Source organism: Lissotriton helveticus, chromosome 7, assembly GCF_964261635.1.
Source record: "Lissotriton helveticus chromosome 7, aLisHel1.1, whole genome shotgun sequence".
NCBI lineage: Eukaryota > Metazoa > Chordata > Amphibia > Caudata > Salamandridae > Lissotriton > Lissotriton helveticus.
Window position 1 is genome coordinate 1524791047 of NC_136068.1, and position 22822 is coordinate 1524813868.

At 43.9% G+C, this 22822-nt stretch overlaps 1 protein-coding gene across 2 annotated transcripts in view; it reads left to right on the top strand.

Annotated features, from left to right (window-relative positions):
- The window catches only part of SYNGR4 (synaptogyrin 4), a 462192-nt gene that overhangs the window by 38037 nt on the left and 401333 nt on the right, over positions 1 to 22822 (top strand). Inside the window, exon 2 of one of the 2 annotated variants that reach the window (XM_078650944.1) lies at positions 9250 to 9365. The exons of the other annotated variant lie outside the window; for it this stretch is intronic. Coding sequence (XP_078507070.1) covers positions 9273 to 9365 — 93 coding nt within the window. The 5' untranslated portion in view covers positions 9250 to 9272. The remainder of the gene's footprint in view (positions 1 to 9249; positions 9366 to 22822) is intronic. 2 annotated transcript variants of the gene reach the window in all.

Genomic DNA, 22822 nt, shown 5'->3' on the forward strand with positions numbered 1-22822 from the left:
GTGAAGCATTCCTGTAGTCTAAAAAACTTGTGATTAAGGCTTGCACTGGAGATTTTATGGAGGTTGAAGGAAGCATAGGGAAATCGTTTTTCAGTAATGGCATGGTGGCATAGCAGGTTCTACAAATCGTAGATACATGCTGTTTCATTGAGAGGGTGAGATCCAAAGTTGCACCCAGGTTTTTTGCTACATGCTTTAGGGATGGGACTGGCCCTAATTCGGAAGGCCACCAATCCGGCTTCCATAAATCCTGATCTTTACCAAATAGGAGTACCTCAGTTTTTTCTCCATTCTGTTGTAAATAGTTACTAGACATCCAAAAAAGTACCTTTTCCATACAGGCAGAGAAGCAGGATTTAAGACCTTCTAGGTCCTGAGTAAAAGAGAGAACCAATTGTGTCTCATCTGCATATGAGATTGCCTCGAAACCACATGCCTTGATGATCTGTGCCAAAGGGGTGACATAGACGCTGAATATCGTAGGGCTAAGTGTGAACCTGTGGTAGTCCTTTATCAACAGGCGTGGTACAAGATATGAAGGGGTTCAGAGAGGTCGATTGAGTACGATCTTTTAGGAAGTCGATGAACTATTTAAGGGCCTCACCATAAACCCTAATGTCATGCAGCCTGCGAGTGAGAATCCTTTATGAGACTGATTCGAAGGCCCCTGTCAGATCTAGTTGTACTAGCTGGGGTGCCTGCATCCAGGTACAGTCTAATAGAGTCAGTGACAGCGACTAGTGCTGTCTCTGTACTTTGGCATGTTCTAAACCCAGACTGGGAGGGATCGAGGAACCTGCGTTTTCCCAAGAAGGCAGAGAGTTGCTTGTTTATAATGTTCTCCAGAAATTTGCCGAAGAGCGGAAGAAGCGAAAAGATCAGAAAATTAGATAGGATGCTTGGGTCACCGTTTGGCATCTTTAAAATGGGAAAGCCTAGAGCTGTTTTCCATGCAATGGAGACAGATGAAAGGTCCATGGAGGTGTTAAAAAGGGGCCTGGTGGAAAGAGCGATTCAGCTTGAGATGCTCGCTAACATTTCCAATCAGCCGAAAACCAAGGTGCATTGTTTCTTCTGAGGGTTTTATTCTTAGTACTAAAACCTTCAGGATAATTCCGGCCAGTGCTAGACGTCAAATGGCTCAACAAATATTTAGAGTATCAAACTTTCAAGATGAAAATGTTAAAGAGCATATTTTCACTGTTGAAGCTGGGTGCATATCTGCATGTGCAAATATTTCCAGCAATCCTGAAATTTTCAAGATTTGCTCATCACTACCAGTTTCCTTCGTTTTGGGCTGACTTCTGCCCAAGAGGTTTTACAAAAGTCTCGGCTCCACTGATATTTTACATAATCGAGGTATCCATTTACACCCCTATCTTTATGACTGCTAATCAGTTCTTCTTCTTTTTCAAAGGCAGAGAGAGATGTCATTTTCTAAAGGAGTTAAAGCCAATGCTTTGCTATCCAATTAAAATATTTTATTTTTCAGAAGATGGGTTTCTCCTTGGTGAGGTAGAACTGTCAACTATTAGAACTCAGTGAGCTGCATCTTAGGCTTTTCAAGGAGATGGTAGGGTCAAGAATTGCCCCTTTGGCTTCCTAGTTGTTAAGTAAGTTTCTCTCTCCAGCACCCAACAACCCACTCTCCAGTTCCTCCTTGGGATGTACCCTTGGTTCTTCTGGTATTAACTAATCTGCAGTTTGAACCACTTGAGTTAATGGAACTGAAGTTTTTGACACCAAAGGTGGTATTTATAGTGGCATTTTGTTCAGGAAGAAGGGTGGGGGAAGTAGGAGCTCTGCTCTCCATTTCTCCCTTCATTAGTCTTTTCCTGATAAAGTGGTCCTTTGTACTAGTCCCTTCTTTTTACCTAAATTCCATCTCCTTTCCATTATTCGCAGGACATTATTCTTTCAGTATTTCATTCTGCTCCCTCCTTAGCTGAGGCAGAATGACTTCATACGTTAGATGTCCACAGGGCTCTTTCTATTTACTTGGATAGAACATCTTTTCGCAAGCTTGACCCCCTGTTTGTGACTTTTGGGTTTGAAAATAGGGGTTAGCATCTGTCCACATCCACTACATTCAGGTGGATTAAGCCTACTACAATCATGAGTTATGAACTAACACTAACATCTATTCCTTTACAGGTAGATCAATGGAGAGGGATGTCAGTCTCCTGGGTTTCTTTTAAAGGAAAGGGGTTTGGGGGATGAATCACATAAGTCTCAATACCAGAGTCTCATAACTTTTTGTCTCAGAGACCCTCAATCACACGTTCAAAGACTGCAATGTATGTAATCACTACTTAGTGTGGTTCGGAGGATAGCATCATTATCGGGTCTTGTCACTTGAGTGTGCTGTTCTACAAGTGACATCAAAACCGCCACCAGGAAGGAGACTGTCCGGATGTTGGCAGTGGTTGAGTTGATTACAATTATCTCCTATCCTTTAGGTGAATTTTTATTGGAGTAAAAGAGTAGGATTGGGATAAGTCTAAAAACAAAGTGGTGTTTAGTGGAGGAGCCTCTGGTCCACAAGACCAGTGGTCAGGTAGACATGTTTGGGCTTGGAACTGCCCCTGTGGGTCTATGGCCTTTTTGTCAGGGACAAAGAATTATATATGGAGGCCTTATTCTTCAGGGCTTCCCGGATAATGTGTTGTTAGTGAGTGGATGCATTCACCCGTCTTCGTCAGTGAGCACACTTTGCGGCAGACGGAACATGGTTATAGATATCCTCTTTAGGCCTATAACTTTGAGGGAAACAAAGGAAAATGAAATGCATGGTAAAACTGACATTGCAAATTTCCCAATTCACCCAGTGTGACACTGAAAAAAACTTGGGCAACGATGTCGCTGGTGACGGCGTGGTTATCTTCTTATAGATATACATTAGTGAAAGATAGATAAAGCCAGAGGGAACAGCCTGCTCTCACTCGTGGCAAACGTGTATATAGAAGTAGGAGGTAAAGCAAAGCGATCTGTCTGTTAAATAATAATGATAGTGTATCTGTGCATTCAATATTGTCAAACATGCTGGCAGAACTAGGGGACAAATATGTCTCTTAGTAATTTAAACAAGTGGAATGATAATGCTAAGCTGTTTGAAGAACTTATAACGGAGGGTGGGGGGAAGGAGGTTGGGAGATATTTGTTTATAAAAAAGAACAAAAGTACTGTTACCTTGAATATGTATTTAATTTGCATCATGGTGTGGAGAAATGTAGGACAGGGGTTTAAGCCTGAAGGGAAAATAAAATAAGTTAGGCAACAAATCAATATGCACTTTTAAGATCAAATCTTTTTATTATCCATCAAAAGCCATCTTAGTTGTACACAGCATGCCACCTTACAACCCAGACTGGGCCAGCTGCGTATTTATGCAAAGTGTGCCAAGAATAGCATGAACACAGTAAGTTGCCTACAACCCAATCGGGCCAGCTACGTTCATACTGCACCTTCAGATACCAAAGACGAGTAGCAGTGGCACATCATAAGAACTGATTTTCAACCACAAAGAACAATAAAGAATGACATGTGTAGAAAAATAAAAATATAATCCTCCCAATCCCTCCACCCTCCTCCTAGTATCCTTCTGAGTGACGCCATGATAGGGAAAGTGTGTGTGCTCTGCCTGTTGAGTCTTCCAGGCCCCTCTTGTTTGTGTCAGTGACTCCTCTGTTACCTCGAGGCCTGGGGGTCTGGGAGCAGTCTTTAAATACTCAGGTATGTTGGCATGTTAATTCCCGGAATTCTGTAGTGAGAATCGAGGTGAATGGGGCCCATATCTTGGCATAAGCGGAGCTAACACCTGAAGCAACCATGGACAGTCACTCCTTGCTGAGCAGAAGCCTTAGCTGGTACAGCCACTGCCTGTGATTGGGAGTTCTGTCTCTGCCCCAGGAAGAAAAAATCACACGGAGTGCTGCGTTCAGTGCAAGGGCTCTCTGTCTCCTTCGGGCAGAGCATAGTGGGAATGTAAGTGCATTGGGGAGCTGGGAATCGGGGGATAGTGCTATTAAAAGCGGTATATCTGGTCAGTTTTGGGCAGTGCCAGAGGAGATGGAGCAAAGTCCCTGGGCTGCCACAACCTTGCCCGCAGTCCCCTGTGCATTTTACTTTCCACTTCTGAATGCCGGCTGGTGTGTAGTATCAGTAAGATATAACATTATATGCCCTTTTGGTGTGCCCCACGGTGTTTGCCTTGTGATGTGTTCTGTAGAAAATGCCCTCCCATTCTCTGTCCGACGGGGTTCTGCCTAGTTTCGCCCCCATCGGATCTGTCCAGGGGTTTTGTGATGCACTCCTATCTTAGTTGGAGATGTATCTCTGTATTTAGCCTCTTATCATCTGCTTTGAGAAACAGCCATTTTTGAATTTGGGTCATCAACCAGCTAACCCCTCTTGTGTCCCTCGGGCCTGAGCACCCACTGTCGCAAATGTGTGTAAGAGAACCAGCCTGCTTCTAATAGAGAGTAGTCAGCTTTGAGTTGGTCAAATGCAATCAGACCTTCCTGGTCAAAAAGACTTACCATGTGTTTATAACCACCTTCAGTCCAGCGTCTGAAGTTGCTTTGCGTCAGGCCAGGAGGGAAGTCTGGATTTGCAAATAGGTGCATCATGGGCGATGGAAACATGGTTAGGCCCACAGTGTTCGTTACTTTATCCCAAACTTTAAGAGTCTGACCTGTCACAGGTGGTTGCCCGAGGCCCTATGACGCTGGGGCAACCACAGCTATCCATATATTGGAGCCCGCTACTATTTGGTCCTTAAAAACCCAGTGCTTCTCGGTGAGCGGGCGGTTCCACTCAACATGATACCAAAGTTGAGCTGCTTGGTAGTATCTCAGCAGCATGGGCACCGCTAGGCCCCGTCCTGTTTCGCTCTATGTAAAAGTTGTCTCTGAAGCCTGGGCTTCTTATCTCCTCCCCCACATAATATGATCAATGTATTTTTGGAGTGTGCGAATCCTACCGGGCGGTGGGGACAAGGGGAGCGTCTGAAATATATAGAGAATGCGGGGCAGAATGGTCGTTTTCACAGCCGCGATGAGGGCGAGCCACAAGACTGGTAGTCGTTCCAGTGCGCTAGATCCTTGCGGGTCAGGGCGATCAGTGATAGGCTGTGTACCAAAGCAAGGCCAAGATATGGGAGGCCTTCGGTGACCCACTGGAAATCAAAATGTAACTGCAATGCGTGCTTCATGTCAGGGGCTATGTTGAGGTTTAGAATTTGGGAATTTTGCATGTTCACATGGAAGCCTGAGATGGCCCCGAAGTCACCTAACTCTGTAATAATCGCAGGGAGACAGGTCAAGGGCTGTGTGTGACAGATCAGGTGTTGGTCCGCGCCCAATGGAATGTCCACCGCTCTCGGGTCATCACTCATTGTCTGTGGCAGAGGCTCCATGCACAAAGAGAAGTGGGGAGAGTGGACAGTCCTGACGTGTGCCCCAATGGATTGAGAACCCTCTGGACCGGATACCATTTTCCCTAACTGCTGCGTGGGGCGTGCTATAGATACTCTGAATCCATCGCCTGAAACATTCACTGAAGCCAAACCGTTTAAGGGTTTTGAAGAGGTAAGGCCAGTGTACACGGTCAAATGCCTTTTCTGGGTCAATGGCTAACAGTAGGGCCTCTTCAAGTGATCTGTGTATCTTGTCTATTAGATGGCAGATGCATTTTGTGTTAACGCTGCACTGGAAAGAGGGAACAAACCCGGCTTGGCTGGGTCTATAAGTCCCGGCATAAGGGAGTTAAGACGATGGGCTAGCACACTTGCAAATAGCTTTGCGTCGATGTTTAATAGCGAGATGGGCCGGTAAGAGCCGCATTGCTTCAGGTCTTTCCCTTGGTTGGGTATGACCGATATGGAGGCCTCGAGCATAAATTCTGATAAGGAACCTGTGTCGGCAAATGAATTAAAAGATTGCGTGAGTAGCGAGGCAAATTCAGGGCAGAAGGTCTTATAAAATTCTGTACTTAACCCGCCAGGGCACGTTACGTGTTTAAGTCGAGCGATCGCTGAGATTACTTCTTCCACGCAGATGGGCTTATTTAAGGCTTCGACTTCTGCTAGAGGGAGAAGGGTAACCGCCACACCACAGAGATATGCCTGATAATCAGTGGTTGGACCGCTTTCTGAAGAATAAAGCTTTGCGTAATACGCCTTAAATGTGGCAGCGATGTCTTTGGCGTCTTTCACTTCTACCAGACGTGCGTCTTTATGACTTTACAGAATTTGCATATTGCTTGCTACGCAGACGATATGCTAGCATGTGACTCCTACCCTCCCTTCACCCCCTCCCATTGCTTCTCACTTCTCAGATAAAACTTGTGTTTAAGGCGTAGCATAGTGATGGCGCGCGGAAATTCCAGCTCAGTTTACCATACTCACCTGGGCCCATAAACATTCACACATTTAACTGGTAATACTGCTTCAACTTTCTGCCTATCAGAATTTATTCTTGTTAGGACTTATACCTGTACACCATGACTTACCAAATCCTTGTCACCTGTGCTCTAAGTCCTAAGGATCGAAAACGGAGTTTAGAATAATAGGTAGATTTTAACAGTTACCTTTGTAAAATAACTACAGACTCGGTAAAAAGTTTAAACACTTTATCTATGGAATATTTTGTGAGTCAGCAGCCACAACAGTGAAATTAAAGATTTTTCGAGTAAGAAAATAATTATTAAAGCAATAATTTTGCAAGAATTTAAAGACACATCTTTAGACATTGGTACCTGGGAAGGTGAAAACAGGGACACGGTACAAGGACATCCCACATAGATTATATTTACCTAGAATGGTGTGGAGACAAACCCTGGCCACGGGCTGGGTCAAGAGGAAGGGCTCCCGACTGATCAGGTGCCAACTGGACAGGACAGGTGCAAGACAGGACAGGTATCCTCAGCTAAGTGCAACGCCAGCGTCACACCCCTCTCTGCGGCTAACACTCGAACCCCGACTGGGTCATCGATTCTTCTCCCTCAGTAAACTCCCGATTCTTCTGACAGAGTGCTTGTTTAGCACTCTGCTCTCGATTCTCCTTCAGCATATGCTGGTCAGTTACAGGTCTGTGACAAGTAGGACAAACTAACTGACTAAGCCTACCTTAGTTATACCATTTCAGTGTGTGTACCACCCCCTAAATGTTGCAAATTCTATGTGTTCCCTTCATTTGATTGGTCAGAAAGACGAGGAGAGGTCATAACATCATAATAGTATATAGTCATTTTCATTCGTTAAAGCTGATCAATGTTCCCTCCCATAATATACTTTCCCATGGATTTTATTCCACCCACAATATTATTTCAATTTAATATACAAAGTTTAATAAAGTTGCAAGTTGTCTTCCTTTCCTAGGTTATGGTTTGTGGTTCCCAGGCGCATCGCGGAAAAGACATTCATTGGCAGCAATTCAATGCCACTGCTCGAGGTCTCTCAGGGTTCTTAGCACATGCGCAGTGGGGATTCAATATGGCGGATCATGTCGCCCTTCAGGTCCAAATACGAGCTATTGATAAAGTCAAAGAGAAACATTTTAGAATACAAAAATAAATGAATGCACTGTATACCACTTACTTTTACTCTAACCCCATTCCTTTATTTTAACTATATCATTAATAGTTAAGCAGAACACACAAGGTTCAGTTTAAGCATGGCATAAGCATTAGCATGTGAGGTTTGAAGCGGCCATCTTGGCCGCTTCAAGAAAATCCCTCCAAAAGCGAAAGATATGTCACACCACGTAGATGTGGCAGACGCATGCGCAGAAAAGTTCCCGCGTTTTCGGCGGCCATATTAGGAAACTCAGGTTACTGTTATTAACCTCATCACTGCGGCGCGAATTCCACCACAGTGCAGAACATTCCGATCGTGGGCGTGGTCATGACGGCTCCCGGCCGTCATTAGCACACGCCCACCGTGACTCATGACGGCCGGGAGCCGTCATCAGCGTCGAAGAGGTTAAAAGCACATATGCAAGCTTCCCCGTCTTACTAAAATGTCGTGTATTGTAATTATTAGTAAAAACAAAACATGTTGATTAATTTGTTACATGTTATTTCGAGAGGGCTGAATTCAAGCAAGTTTCGTTACATTTGAAACCTTGCTCCTTTAATAGCCTATTTGGCCCTGTCTAGATCAAGGTGCTTCAGTTCCGAAAGAAAGACTCCTGCTAGGAGTGAGCTGTGTCAGATGCACACATGCTGGTAAAGTCCTGACAGATCTCTTCTGCCCTTATATGCAGAATATTTGCTGGCATAGTATCAATAAAATAGGAGTGCAAAATCCACAAGTGTTCTTTACAAACCGTATCAGATGCCCATGTCTCAAATCTCATCGGGCAAATCAGTTAAAATACAGGGCTTTTTTTGTGTACATAAAAGAAGAGATCCATGAACACGTTTGATTAACTTGTCTTTCTTATATTTAGGCATATGATGTACATGTATGTTAGTTTGTAGATTCAAGATCAGAAAAAAGAGTAGAGCTAGTGTACAACATACTTTCACCCATTGTTGATGGTGGTGAACCGTAACAATCTTGTTTCATGGTGATGGAAATTTCTTTTACAGGAGCCTCTTTGAGAGACATTTGTTGTGCGGCTACATGGAGGTCTCCAGACATTTTCCTTTAACATTCTTGAGTTCACCTGGGTGAAGGGTTTGCCACACCTTTTGGGGATCATGTTTTTTCTGCCATTTCAGAAATAGAGAAGGTTTGCGTTTCCAAGAGAACTGTGTCTATAGTCAATAATATTGATATTAGTTTAATCATAAAGTAAGTCTCTTTGATGATGAAGTCTCTTATGATATGGCAATTATTACATAATTAGTCAATTTTGCTATGGTTCCTCCCTTTTTTTTACTGGCTGCTGGGTTGTGCTGGCAATTTTTGGGAAACTATTTTCAGGTCAGCTAGAGAACAGGTTCTGCAGGAGGGAGATGGAATCTTGCATGTAAGGGCTGGATTGGGGAAGACTTGGACTCGGAGTAAGTAAGATTGCCGGTAAGTAACCAGAGCATTATTTGAAGCTATGTTTACATTTTTAATTGTGATCAACCTGTTATGCAAAAAAGTATTTTTCCATAGGCATAAAATCCCAGTCTTAAATCAAACGAGCTAAATTGTACATGTTTTGTGTTATTATATAGTAAGAAATTAAACAGAAGTCATGCTTTTTATAAAATCCAAACAATATTCTCCCTTTGGTATGCATTTCTGGCTTGCAGGACAGTAAATCCAGTGATGAACGATGGGTTGTATCGAAAGACTAAAAGAATCCACTGACAATGCGTTAGTTCACTTCATGACTAGACCTCTGACCATCGTACGAATGCTGGCATGGGTAAGAAGTAAGCAGTTTATAGGGATAAATCTTAATGTCATTATCCTCCTTGAATGGGAAAGACTCAGATCATGGACTGTGAACTGGTTAACATTTCGTAATTTAGCATCAATTTCTTTTCTTCAGTTTTATCATATCGACTCTCAAGCTTTACTCATCTTTACTACAATTAGAGATCCCTCATAAACAGATGTACATTTCTTAAGGAAACAATGAAAGGCCATAGAGTACCACAGGTTAATTATAGTGCTTCTAATTAGATCTTTATTACAAAGAATTTTTGTCTTCAGTACGATATTGTATGGGTTCCCTTGCTTGTGAATGGGTGACTTTCTTGTCTAGCTCAGTTCTCTGTTTTCTGTTCTCTATTCAATGGCTTTCCTCCTTATTCGCTGTTTGTCCCCGTTTGTATCTTTATATTGATTCTGATTAGATGAATTGTATCCTTCCACTGCTGACTTCAAAGTTTTATTTTTATTTTTCCTTCAGCACTCCATGAGAGTGCAAGTTTTCTTTCCTTGCACAGTTGCCATCCGCTTGTTCCCCCTACCATCCCCTTCTCTCTTTCTGCTTTAATCTCACTCCTCAGGCCGTTGTGTCTGTGTCCTGATCCCGGTTCTTTTAATTTGATCCTTTAAATTACATTTGTTTCCTCTATCTTCCATCGTCTCTTTTCCCATACTCAACCATTGTATAGCGGACAGATTACACAATGTGGCATTAAACTCCTCACAATGCATCTCCTTTGCTTGTTATGTTTTTAATACCAATGAGTTTAAAAAGATCAATCCTGAAGAATCTGGAAATAAGAGAATTACTGGGACCTTACATGCTAACAAAATACATCATCACTCCTATTAGCAATGTAGGCTACAATTACAATTTATCATTCCTCAAACTTCCAAAGCTTCTGAACTGACCTGACCACCTTTTGCTGTCAACAGGTAGGCAGACTAGGGTGCCAGGTATATCCTCACTACTGGACCAGTTACAAATCCAGAAGGATTACTACAACCTGTAACTAACCCGCAAGCCACTGGCATTACCGTATCTAGCCACAAGCCCTGATCTGATCATTAAAATCTCTGTAGCCTCCTTCACAGGTTCATGGCCTTTCATTTCAGCAGAGCACCAGGGTAACCTAACCACTCAAATGCCTACATCGTTCACCAATTCCGTGAGCCTAAACTAGACTTTGGGTTTATAGGCCTCTGCCACTTTAATTTCTGTCAGATTCAGCTGCTGTGTTCAGACGCCTGTTGTGGTGTTTTGATGCTGTTTTGCCAGCACTGGGCTTATGAACTTGGACCCAAAAACTTTCCACACCCAGAGGAGCACTCCCACACTCCTTGCACTTGAGAATCATTCATCACCATGATCTGTTTCCTCTTGCTCCCCAAGAACATGTCAGATTCTGAAGAGCTCTGCACAGTGACACATTTCTCTGATGCTCGAGCCCTGGCTTTTTCAGGAACAGGTTGCTTCATCTTTTGTTACTGCCACAAATTGCCATCCTGATACAAACCCAGTAGAGACTTTATATAGTGCAAAACATTTGACATTGCATGCCCTCAGCGCCTACTAATCCAAATATGTGCAAATTGAGAGCAGAAACAAGATAAGGCACAATTCAGACTGATCTAGCAAATCCTTTAGGGCCAATGATTCTTTGGCCAAGACACCACTAATTATAGGCAACATATATCCAGAAATTACCAAAAAGAACAATAGGACTAAGATGTATTTTCCACTTATTTACTGTTCTAGACCCCTATCCTCAGGCTTCAGCTGCATAACTGAGATAAGCTGCATTTACTCTGTTGAGCTATCCCAAATTGGAAGGGACTGATTTGAATTTGGAACAGCGATTGTGACAGTTTCATGGGGCGCTCTTCTGACTTTTAAACATTGTAGGGGGAGATAAGAACATTGAGGAAGTACCTGCGAGAATATACTGTTAATTTGCAAACAAAATACATGCATCACCCATACTAAGGGCCTAATTACTAATTTTCTTTTTATACAACTTTTTATTAACACAAATCGGCATATGGGCATTTAAAAATCAGCTTAATATCAATACATGCATGACAGTTCGAGGCAATACTACAACAAATTACACACAGTGATGACCTTTCAAGGAGGAAGCAAATCATCATGTGTAATACTCTGTGGGGGAACGCAAATATCTCCACGATAGGAGTTCCACTGCGACCAGATGCAGGACCACTTTTTAGGACAGCCTCGGGCCGTAAACACAGTCTTTTCATATATATAACATAACATAACATATAACATAACATAAGATTGGTCAGTTCCCATATGTTTAGTAAGCATCTGCGCGCTTCAAGGTAAATGGTAACCGTGAGGACCGCCTTCATCACTTTGTGTACCTCCCTCCAATACGTTTGAATTAGTGTGCATTCCCACATAATGCGGATAAACATGCCGACTAGGCCACATTTTCTACGACAGTCTCCGGTTTCGGCACTCCCCATCAGTACTAGTCGGGGACCGGTCATATATATCCTATGTAGGATTTTAAGCTGGACTAGCTGTAATGAAGCCGGAATGGCCACCACTCGAGGAGAGGCTATCACCTCCTGCCAATCCTCATCATCCATTTCTACACCATCTGTCACCCATTTCTGCCTCAAAGCTGTGAGAGGATCATCCATGTGATGTATTAATGTATTCTAAATTAATGTGATGGTCTTATCAAGGACGTGACCATCCAGTATTCTGTCCTCTAACGGGGATGATTCAGGAAGGGACGTGCCTCTTGGGATGAGGGAATGTAGTGCATGGCTAACCTGTCTGTAACGAAAGATCTCAGTGTCAGTGAGTTTGTGTTGAGTCTGGAGGGTGGCAAAAGTTTTTACCCCTCTTTCTCCTACATATCCTTGATTTGTGATATGCCAATCAAGTCCCATTTATCAAACCCCTTTGATGTTCACAGATTACCTAGTTGTGCAGAGTCCCATAGGGGGTAGCTAGCGTCAATTTACGTTCCCATCCAAGGGATTTATTAGCAGCATGCCATACTCTGACGGAGTGTCCAGCGGGCCCTGTTAGTCTGGACCGGCTAGATCTGAAATAAAGAGATCTATTATAATTTTCTCCGGGAAGATGCCACTTATCCATCCGGTAGCCTGGGTTGTTAAGGTCTCCATATGTACTATGATTGATAGCTGCTAGGTGCGCAGCCCAGTAATACTTCTTTATATCTGACAGACTGATGCCACCATCGTACCATTTTAATGTGAGTTTACCCAAGGCTATACGTGCTGATCCGTTCCATAGCAGGTCTCTTTGAAGATGTTCAATTTCTATAAAATATTTCAGGGGGACTGGGTCAAGCGAATTTTGCAGGGCATAAAGAAAACGGGGTAGGGACATCATTTTAAAAAGAGCCGCCTTCCCCAGAAGAGAGAGCGGATGAGACTTCCAACTGGCAATGTCTCGCTTTAAGCGAAGCATCGGAGGAAGGAGATTTTTTTCATATCGAAGTCTAGGGTCTAGGGAGAGAAACATTCCCAAGTATCTGAAGCCTGTGGCACTGATCTGAATTGGACAGTTGCGGCGCAGGGCAGGGGGGCCTCCCCGAAGGACATACAAGTGGGATTTAGCCCAGTTAATCCTAAACCCAGAATATCTACCGAACACAGCTAATATGTCCAGAACTGCAATTAAAGACTTTTTGGGCTCTGTTAAGTAAAGTAAAATTTCATCCGCATAGAGCGAAATGCAGTCTTCCCATTCAGGTGACCACCGCATACCCCAAATAACTGGATCTCGACGGATCCATGTCGCCAAGGGTTCCAGTGCTAGAGCAAAGAGGAGGGGAGAGAGAGGGCATCCTTGACGGGTGCCGCGGCTCAAGACAAAGGTGTCTGACTTTTTGTTATGTACCACGACTTGTGCCATTTGCTTTGAATATAGGAGATGAACCCATCGAATAAATTCCTGGCCAAACCCGAGCTTTCGGAGGAGCGCTATGAGATAAGGCCAGTCAGTAGTATTGAATGCCATGGTGGCATCCAGGGAAACAAGGACAGCAGACTCCAGGATCGTGTCCGCTCTGCCTAGAACTCCGTGCACTCGGCCCAAAATTAACGCTGTGTTCCTGTGGGGTATAAAACCGGATTGGTCTGGGTGTACCAGCTCCGAAATTACGTTAATTAGACGATTAGCTAGGACTTTGGCAAGGATCTTAGGCTCAGCATTGAGGAGGGAGATCGGCCTGTATGAAGTGCAGTCTGTTTTGGGCTTGCCTTCCTTGTATATGGTTAGTATGGTGGCTATTCGTTGGTCCATTGGCAGCTCACCTATTTCTCTGCTTTCCTCAAACATGCTTTTAAGATAAGGAGACCATTTTTCAGGGCTGAGTTTATATAATTCAATTGGGATGCCATTAGGGCCAAGAGCTTTTCCCGGGTTTAGTGATCTGATCGCTTGCGCTATCTCATCTGCCATCAGAGGTCTATCTAATAGGCGCTGGTCCGCTAAGGAAAGAGTGGATAGTTTAATGTCGTTTAGCAATTCAGTAGATTTTTCCTCGGTGTAGGATGCCACCGCGGTGTATACTAGGCCAAAATGTCTAGCAAAGCGGTTTACTATCTCTTGGGGGTTAGTCATGGAAACATTATTATCGTCTTGTAAAACTGGGACAAATCTGCTTGCCCACTTGCGTTTATCAAGCCAGGCTATCAATTTCCCGGCTTTATCCCTGAGATCATAAATCCTGCGGAGTTTCTCTATACCCAATGTTTTAGCTCTTTCTGTCATTAGTGCCTTGTATTCTTCCTGTTTAAGTCATAATAGGTGAATCGAGTCAGGTGTGGTCGTCGTTTCCATCTCTCTCTCTAAGCGGTAAATCTCACCTTCTATATTAGCCATTTCCTTTTGTTGTTCTTTCTTCTGTCCAGATATTAAAGACAGAGCTTCCCCCCTAAATCCCTGTTTTAAATGTTTCCCAGAGTGTCTGGGAGGAGTCTACGTACCCAAGTTTTTATTTAAATAAGTTTCCATTGTCTTAGTGAGTTCTTTACAAATTTTAGGGTTGCGAAGATACCAAGGATTAATCAGGACTACCCTACCCACTCTAATCTGATCATGGAGTATATGTACCCATAGCGGTGAATGATCAGAAATGCCCCTAGCCAGGTGTCTGATTTCATGAATAAGTGAGATTTGGGGGCTAGGGATCGAAAATATAATCTAATCTGGATAGACTGCCGTGAGCCCCTGAGTGGAAAGTGTGCTGTATGCTCTCAGGGTTGTAGGTGCGCCATCCGTCCACCAATCCCATGGTCTCAAGAAAGTCTGGCAGCCATCTGTGAGAATGCCCTAGCTCAGGCGGTGGGTGGCGATCTGGCTGCAGGCATGAAGGCAAGGGCAGCTACTACTGTTTCTCCGCACCACCGCCCGCCCCCACAACGGCAGTGCGGCCAGGACTCAGGGCACGGAGAGGTGCCTTCTGCCAATAATGCACGTCTTCTACCCAGAACCGTTATCAGGGCCTCAGCTGCAGGGTATACGGACACTACGGGTTCAAACAGTGACAGAGAGGGCCACAGTTCTCTCCGCTGTCGCAGGGTGTGTGTCCATTCCCCCCCACCCCCCGAGGCTCCTTGACAGCGAGCTCGCACATGTATCTGCCCTGAGACGTGCTTACCAGACAATGTTATCGGGCCACTAGAGGAACGCGGCAGTCATATGACAGATTGAGGCAGGGCAGACTGGTGAGCTACGCACTAAGCAGGCAGGTGGCGCAGCCCTCGGGTGGGCTCTGATGTAGGTGCCGTCGGAACCGCAGCAGTCCAGGCACCCACCCCGGTGGCAGGTCCGGAGGACCATGAGTTGTTATATTCACCCCAGTCGAGAGCATCTGCACCCAAGCGTTGTCGTGGCCGCTAACTTCTGGGATTTTTGCTGACTGGCGATTTCCGGTATGAGCGGCCGTATCCGCTTCACACAGTTGCGGCTTGCAGAGGCACTTTAGTCCCAGGCGTTGGAGCCTCAACTAGGCCCTAAGAGATGGGACTCGTATCTCCGGTCCCATACAAGCTCCAGAGCTCAGGAAAACATGATTGGGCACCGCTCACCCTCGGCTGTCTTTTTAGAGAGTTAGAGAAGCAGGATCACTATCAGGATATGTGCCAGGGATACGGTCTCGACGGAGCCGAGGACGTAAGCGGCCATCTTGTGTAGATGCTTGGCCACGCCCCTAATTACTAATTTGGCAGGTCCACCCCGCTGCCGCACCCCCAAACCTGTGGTTGGGCCGCCCACCAGATTACGATTGATTTTCGTGTCTGGTGGATTTTATTTTTTACGGTTCCACGGTAGTGCCCTGAAAGTGGACATCACAATGGAAACGCCAAAAACAGTTCTTGTATGGCATGGCTTGAAAATACATGTTGTGCCCCCTGCATACACCCCATGGCGCAGAGGTACAAGGGGGCACCCTTTGTTTCCTCTCCGCCACAGTTTTCATGAAAGAGGAACCGCCATGAAAACCGTGGTGGATAGGAAACATGTAATATGCTTGGCGGTTCCGTGGTGGTCCCGTCGAGCATATTTCAGCCTCCTGACCGCCTAACACCACCATGAAACAACAGTTTCGTGGCGGCTCCAGCAGGGCACTGGTGGTCCGGACAGCTCTAATTGAATTAGATCGTCAGAAGCCTGCCATCGCTGCGCCCAACAAGTCTGGTGGTCTGCGGACTGCTAGACTCATAAATAGACCCCAAGTGTAAGAAATACAAAGACATTCAGGAGGAAAGCAACTAGTTCAGATCTGTAGATCAGTAGATCAGAAATCTTCTTTATTCGGTTAAAACATTTAAAACCATCAAAGCACAGTACAGCATTTCATTTTAACAGTTTTCACATTTTAAATGACTAGATACAAACTACAGGTAGCACTGAGTACATTACAAAATTACAACCTTGGTTAAAATAAATACAGTTAAAAGCACTTTGTCACCCACAGAATCTTGGTCAGAAAGCACCCAATTACAGGGGGGCTATAGCAAAATTAGGCTAACAATGTTTTATTTCGGGTCCTAATCGCCCCAATGATGTAACTTGCCACCCCAAAACAGACCATAGGAGACCCAAGCATTTGTAAAAAAGTCAAGGCCGTCTAACTTGGTCAAAATTCTGGCCCCGGAGCAATGGGACAATAAATATCCTACGATGAGACACATAAAACTTACAAAAAAAGATCATGTGAAGGGTATTCTGATCAGAACAATCGTCACATGGACACAGCCCCAATGTCCCCACTTGTGCAAAGCCCTTTGGGTAGGATAGTAACCATGGGAGCATATTGTACTTAAATCTTATCAGCACATAGCGATGGAACGGCTTGTTTATATAAGTTAGGTACGGCTGGATGTCTTTAGATATACTCAGCATTATAAAACTCCTCACCGAAGGTTTCACCAGTTCCTCTTCTTCTCTCTCTGACTGTATCCTGTTCAAAAACATGGCCTTTACTGCTTTAATAGCACTTTTACTCAAAGCCACAGGGTTCGTAAACAGTTCAGGACAACCCATTAACTCAGTTTGAGTTTTAATATAGCTGATCCAAGGGATGTCCAGGGCCCTGTCTAGAGACAGGCAGTCTTGAATAATTAACTGGTTTAGATTTGGTGCTTGCTGTGCCCACACTCTAAGCCACCCCAACAACGGGGCTAACGCAATCTGATCTGCGATATAACCCACCCTTAGATCTTCATGAACATTAAAAGCAGCTACAGTTTGGGGAGCGACAACAATTTTCTTAAAAAAACATTTTCTGTGGTTTGGATCTCAGACGTGTTCAAATAACCCCAAACTTCACTCCCGTAAAGGACCATGGGTACACACTTGGCATCATAGATTTTTACAAGAGCTGGTAAGGGTTTACAACCCAATTGTTTTGCAAACCCCAACAAAGCACCCGTTGCTCTCGCTAATATATTCTTTTTCAAAGCACGTTGTGCAACCCACGACCTTCTCTCATCAAAAACAACACCTAAATACGGGAATGTGGGTATTTTTGTGAGAACCTGACCTTTACAGAAAAAAGATGTTTTCTTTGCCCTCCCTCCACCAATTGTCATAGCATGTGATTTTTTTAAATGTTTTATTAGATCTAGAGAGTCCATAAAATTAATAAAACAATCTAAAAGAGATTGCAGCCCTCTTGCCGTTCTTGCTAGCAAAACAGCGTCATCCGCATAAAGTAACGCTGGTATTTTTTTTAAGCCAACTCTTGGGATATCTTTATTTACAATGGTTAGAGCATCGCCTAAATTATTTATATAAAGCGTGAACAACGGGGGTGCCAAAATGCAGCCTTGCCGTACCCCCCGCTTTACAGGCCATGCATCGGTAAGACTTCCATCCTGATTGTAGCGGACTACTGCACTGGTATTATCGTGGATTTCTGCTAGGAAGGATATTAAAACAGGGTCTAAGCCCTTGTCAGCTAAGGAAGACCATAATTTTTGCCGATTTACAAGGTCAAACGCAGTCGACAAATCCATAAAAGCTAGGTGCAAATCCCCCTGCTTTGCGACTGTGTATTTCCCTATGAGAAGATGTAAATTTAGACACTGGCTAGCAGTACCTCTTCCTTTTCTAAACCCACACTGCAGTTCCGAAAGAACATTATTTTCTTCCAACCAGTCTGTCAATCGATTTAAAACAGTTTTTCCCATAATTTTCGCAGCCGAGTCTAAGAGTGAGATCGGCCGATAACATGCCGGATCTTCCCTCGCGCCCATTTTTCTGGGGCGATACGACAGTCCTTGTTTATATTATCTGTCTCATTAAACAATGGACTGTTTATCACTTTCCAAAACTGAGCGCTACTTTTCAGGACACTCGATTTGGTTAGTTCTTCCCAAGCCATGTTTTTTAACTCATTTTTCCTCTGTTTTATGGCGTTTGTATAGGCCCTTCTCGCTATAACAATCCTATGTGGGTCCCTCTCACACTCTTTCAGAGCCTCTAACAGGGCTACATGCGCGCTGCTACAAGCCTGATCAAACCAGCTTTCCAATTTTTGCTTTCTGGGTCTGTTTTTCCTAGTTAGCTTATCTGCTACATAAGTTGTTATACAGTTAAAGGCACCCAGAATTTCCAATGGGTCTGAATAAACACCTGTACATATATTCAGTTCCTCCGCATTACACCTATAGAGATCCTCTAAAAAGTCCGCAGGGGTTACTGCTTCCCACCTTATTCTCCTCCCCTGACATATAGTAACTATATTTGAGTTTTTAATAGGAGCCAGCGAATTATCCCCTTTAAAAGCCCTGATATTGATATCCAGACTAAGGGGGTTGTGATCGCTAAAACCATTTTGTGTTACACTGAACGAACCTATACTCTCCATCAGAGGGGATGAGGCAAAGATATAGTCCACAATGGACTGATGTCCTTGGCCCACAAAGGTCGGAACAGGACACGAAACGTCCCCTTGTGATAGGGCAACCAAATAAAACTCAGATAAAAGACTCTCGAGATACATCCCGCTTCTGGTGTGCTCAAAATGAGTACCACCCCACGGGTCAGCTTCATGATCAACGTTCTGTAAACACTTAAGGGGACAAATATGAATATTAAAATCACCAAGGATTATAAGGTTATAGCGCACCTCGCTACCCATATTATAATCCTCCAGAAAAACTGACAGCGCTCTCAAATGTTCCATTTCATCAGTCCTGGTGAAAGAATTATAAAAATGTACCACCAGAATTTTGGGCAAATTTTCCCCATCCAGTCTAACCGCCAGGATATTTGGGGAGCTTGACTCCACTAACTCCGCTCTATACAGTAGTTTAAGGCTAAGTAGTAGCAACAACCCACCCCTGGATCTCCCCATTGGTGACGGTATTGCAAATGTATTAAATGTTTGATAACCGTCCAGGTGATAACCTTCCTCTGGGTCCCAGGTTTCCTGCAGTGCAATTATGTGAAAAGGAGATAACGTAGCCTCCCAGTTTGGATCCCCCCTCTTTGAGCGCAGCCCAGCAACGTTCCAAGATAGAAACGCAAGCTTATTCTTAGTCAAGTTGGCTCTATAGTTGTTCGAGTCACCTACTTCAACGACCCCTCCATTTAATGTCACAAAGCTCCGTAGACCTCAAAGTGTGAACAACTATTTCATCCAAAGACCCGTCCCCTACAAATTGCACCTCATGGTTGGCTCCTTCAGAGACCACCTCATTTGGTAGAGAAACTAAAAATCGGTCAGAAGAGAGAGCTGTCATGCCTATTAATTTGTTGCAGAGTTGATCCTGGGAATCCAATTCTGTGGGTGGGCACACTTTACGAGCAACACCCGGAGTAGATAATCCCAGGCCTAAAGTCTCCGCACCACAGAGTCAGTTATTCATATTTAAATCACTTAATGCCTCATACCTATTGGTCATCTCAATAGGTCCAGCAAAGGGAGCTAGCTGTATAGTTTTCCTGCTTCCCCCATACCCTCCAAAGTTTTTGGTGGGATAGAAAAAACCCAAAGAGAGAACATTTACATAATCAGGATTTATCCTAAATGAACCTGCCTGCTTTAGAATATGATCCACCAATATTGGGCAGCCGAAACTTACAATTACACAGTCACCACTAAGAGTTTTTTTTTTTCCCCCACCCAAGGTACCCTTCTCACCATTTTAAAGTTATTAAACAAATGTTCACCCGAAGCAGTTTTGACAGACAAGTATTGTAGGGCCTTATTTCTAAGGGTAGTCCAGTGTTCCTCTTTCCCATCATTTGTTTTCGGGACGTTTGCCAAAATTATTGAATAAGGACTAGCTTCTGGGGGGAGGTGCAGCGCTGCTTCGCGAGGAAGGTCCCAAACAGAGGGACTTATTCTACTTGGTTGATCTAAATGCCCTTGTTTCACACCTTGGCTTTCCCCCCTGCCACCTCCAACACTGGAGTAGTTTGAACTGCAACTTGGGGCACAGTGACCATCATGGAATCTACTAGGTCATTGACCCTCATTGTTATTACACTTAAAGAAAGTGTATCAGGTTGATTTCCCCCTTGTATTGGCGCTTCCTGTTTAGTGAGATGTTTTTCAATAGTATCCAGTCTTCCACCTATTTTCACCAATTCATCCATGACTGGGGTAAGAAAAACCTTCAACCGTTCTTCCAATGTTACAGTAAAGTAGGCCATATTATCCCCCGTCTTATCATTTACACAATTATCTAACTCTGGCCCTTCCTTCCTTCTATCTTCCATAGTTTGTTTAATAATACTCCCATCCTGTCTACCCCTCCCAGACAGAATGCCTTTATTTTTACTATTCCTAGGTTGTTTAGCTTTTCGCCAAGTACTTTTTAGGGAGTCGTTTGCCTTTCTTTTCCCTGGCGCATCATTTATGTTAGTAACAGAGGTAGACCGTAGCTGCCTAGTACATGTAATTTTAGGAGAGACTAATAAGGTAGACATATGAGAAGAATTGGAGTTAATAGACAAACTAACATCAACAACAGCCCCGTTTACAATATGGGGGACAGGAGGAGCACTCGTGTCCGGAAGGAGCTCAGCAGTTTCTACAGCCAAAGGAATATGGCATAATAGTTCTGACGATAGCCTTCTCTCAAAGAGTTCAATTTCTTTGGCTACAGCAGTTTCAGCACGTTTCAGGAAGGCATCCAAGGTCCCAACCCCCCCACCCCCAGTGCTTCCTTTAGATAATGACTTGGCCATGTCAGAAAGTATATTAATCCTAGGTTATCCCTCACAACAATAACGGCCAGCTATATCAATCCATAAGCAAAATTGTAGAAATATAATAGGCTCACCCCCTAGTGGTAACGATGTCAGAGGGGGGGGCCGAGCCCGGCCTCTGAGGGCCTAAGAGGGCCCGCCCTTTGCCCGGGCTTAGCCCGGCGCTCCCGTGCAGCGGGTGTCAATGTTGGTTTAATACCCTTGTGATAGCCGGTGGGCGGGGCCGAGCAAGCAACGCAGACCAGGTGTTGTGGTCTCGCAGGGAATCCTGGACAACCGAGTCCCTGCGCCGTTCGGTAGACCGCTCGGTCACGCTCCGTGGTCCCAGGCACTTAGACAGCCCTGTCAGCAGCCAGAGAACACCTCCCGGTATCTTCACAGACGAAGCAGCGCCAGCGTAGCGGGTGCTGCGAGGTGTGGGCACAGATGTAGCAGGAAGCGACCTCCAGTAAGCAGCCCCAAAACTGTGTCCTCTCAAGTCAGGCAAATTAGACCGTTCAAGCAACTAGTTAAATAATGGGGATAACACATACATCAACTTCCGACACTAATATGTTATTGTCATGTGACACTTTAGTGAGACACATGATGGTCATACCATTGGTTAGATGTTCTATTTGAATTCAACAAACCATAGGATTCATGATATTTTATTTATTTAGTTAGGTAGCTAGGTATTTAGTTAATTATTCTTTCAGATATATACTTATTTATATAATGTTTATGTAACATGGTCAAGCAACAGGAGGAGGCCGCCGAGCACAGAAATATTAAGGAAAGGTTGAAAAATGGAGGCTGTGTGGCTTAAGAATCATTTGGGAGTGAAACCTTGGAGGAAGAGCTGAGTCTTTTGATGCTTTCAAATGGTTTGGACAGTGAATTTGCTGAACAGCTCAATTTAGAGAGTTTTCTAGAAGGATATACTTTAATGTACATAGTTTTTCCCCAAAATCATTTACGCAGGAGTAATGTGGCAGGATTCAGGAATCTGACCTTAGGCTAAAGAATAGCCTCTGAAATTAAACTGGAGAAAATAATGAGCCCTAATAATATTCAGGATATAAAAAAAGACTCCTGAAGGAGTCATTTGTGTTGATGATTCTAATAATTCTGGGTTGGTTTGAATCAATCCAACCTTGATAAATTCAAAAATACAATATTACATATAAACACATGGTTATAAATGAATGAAGGCACACTCTCTCAAATGCAAGTAATGCAAAACATTTGAATCACATACCACATTTTTTTTTTAAATATCACAGTTTTTTAATACCGAAACACAAAATCAGAATAATGACTCAGTCTCAAGAGGTGCTATTCAGCGAGACCATCTTCAGGACTCAGTGTCCAGATTTAGGGAAAGTAGAACCAAGAGAAACATGCATTGGTAAATGCAATAGGTTTTGCCTACTGGATAAATATTAACCTTTTTTTTTTTGTAAGTTGTAGCATAGTGAGTTGTTGTGCAATATAAGTTACTGAAAAAGAAACTGTTAAATTGTTATGACTTGTATATTGAGAAAGGCAATATATTATGCTGTTACTAGTGGTATTATAAAGCGGGGCTTTTAGGTAAATCGGAGAGGACAAACAAAGAAAAAAGTGTACCCGATCCATACAGTGTGAATGTAGATGAGACCAGGGACTGAGATTAGGTGAAAGATGCCTTGCAGCGATAAATGCTGAGTCCTGCCATGGGGGTCCCTTGT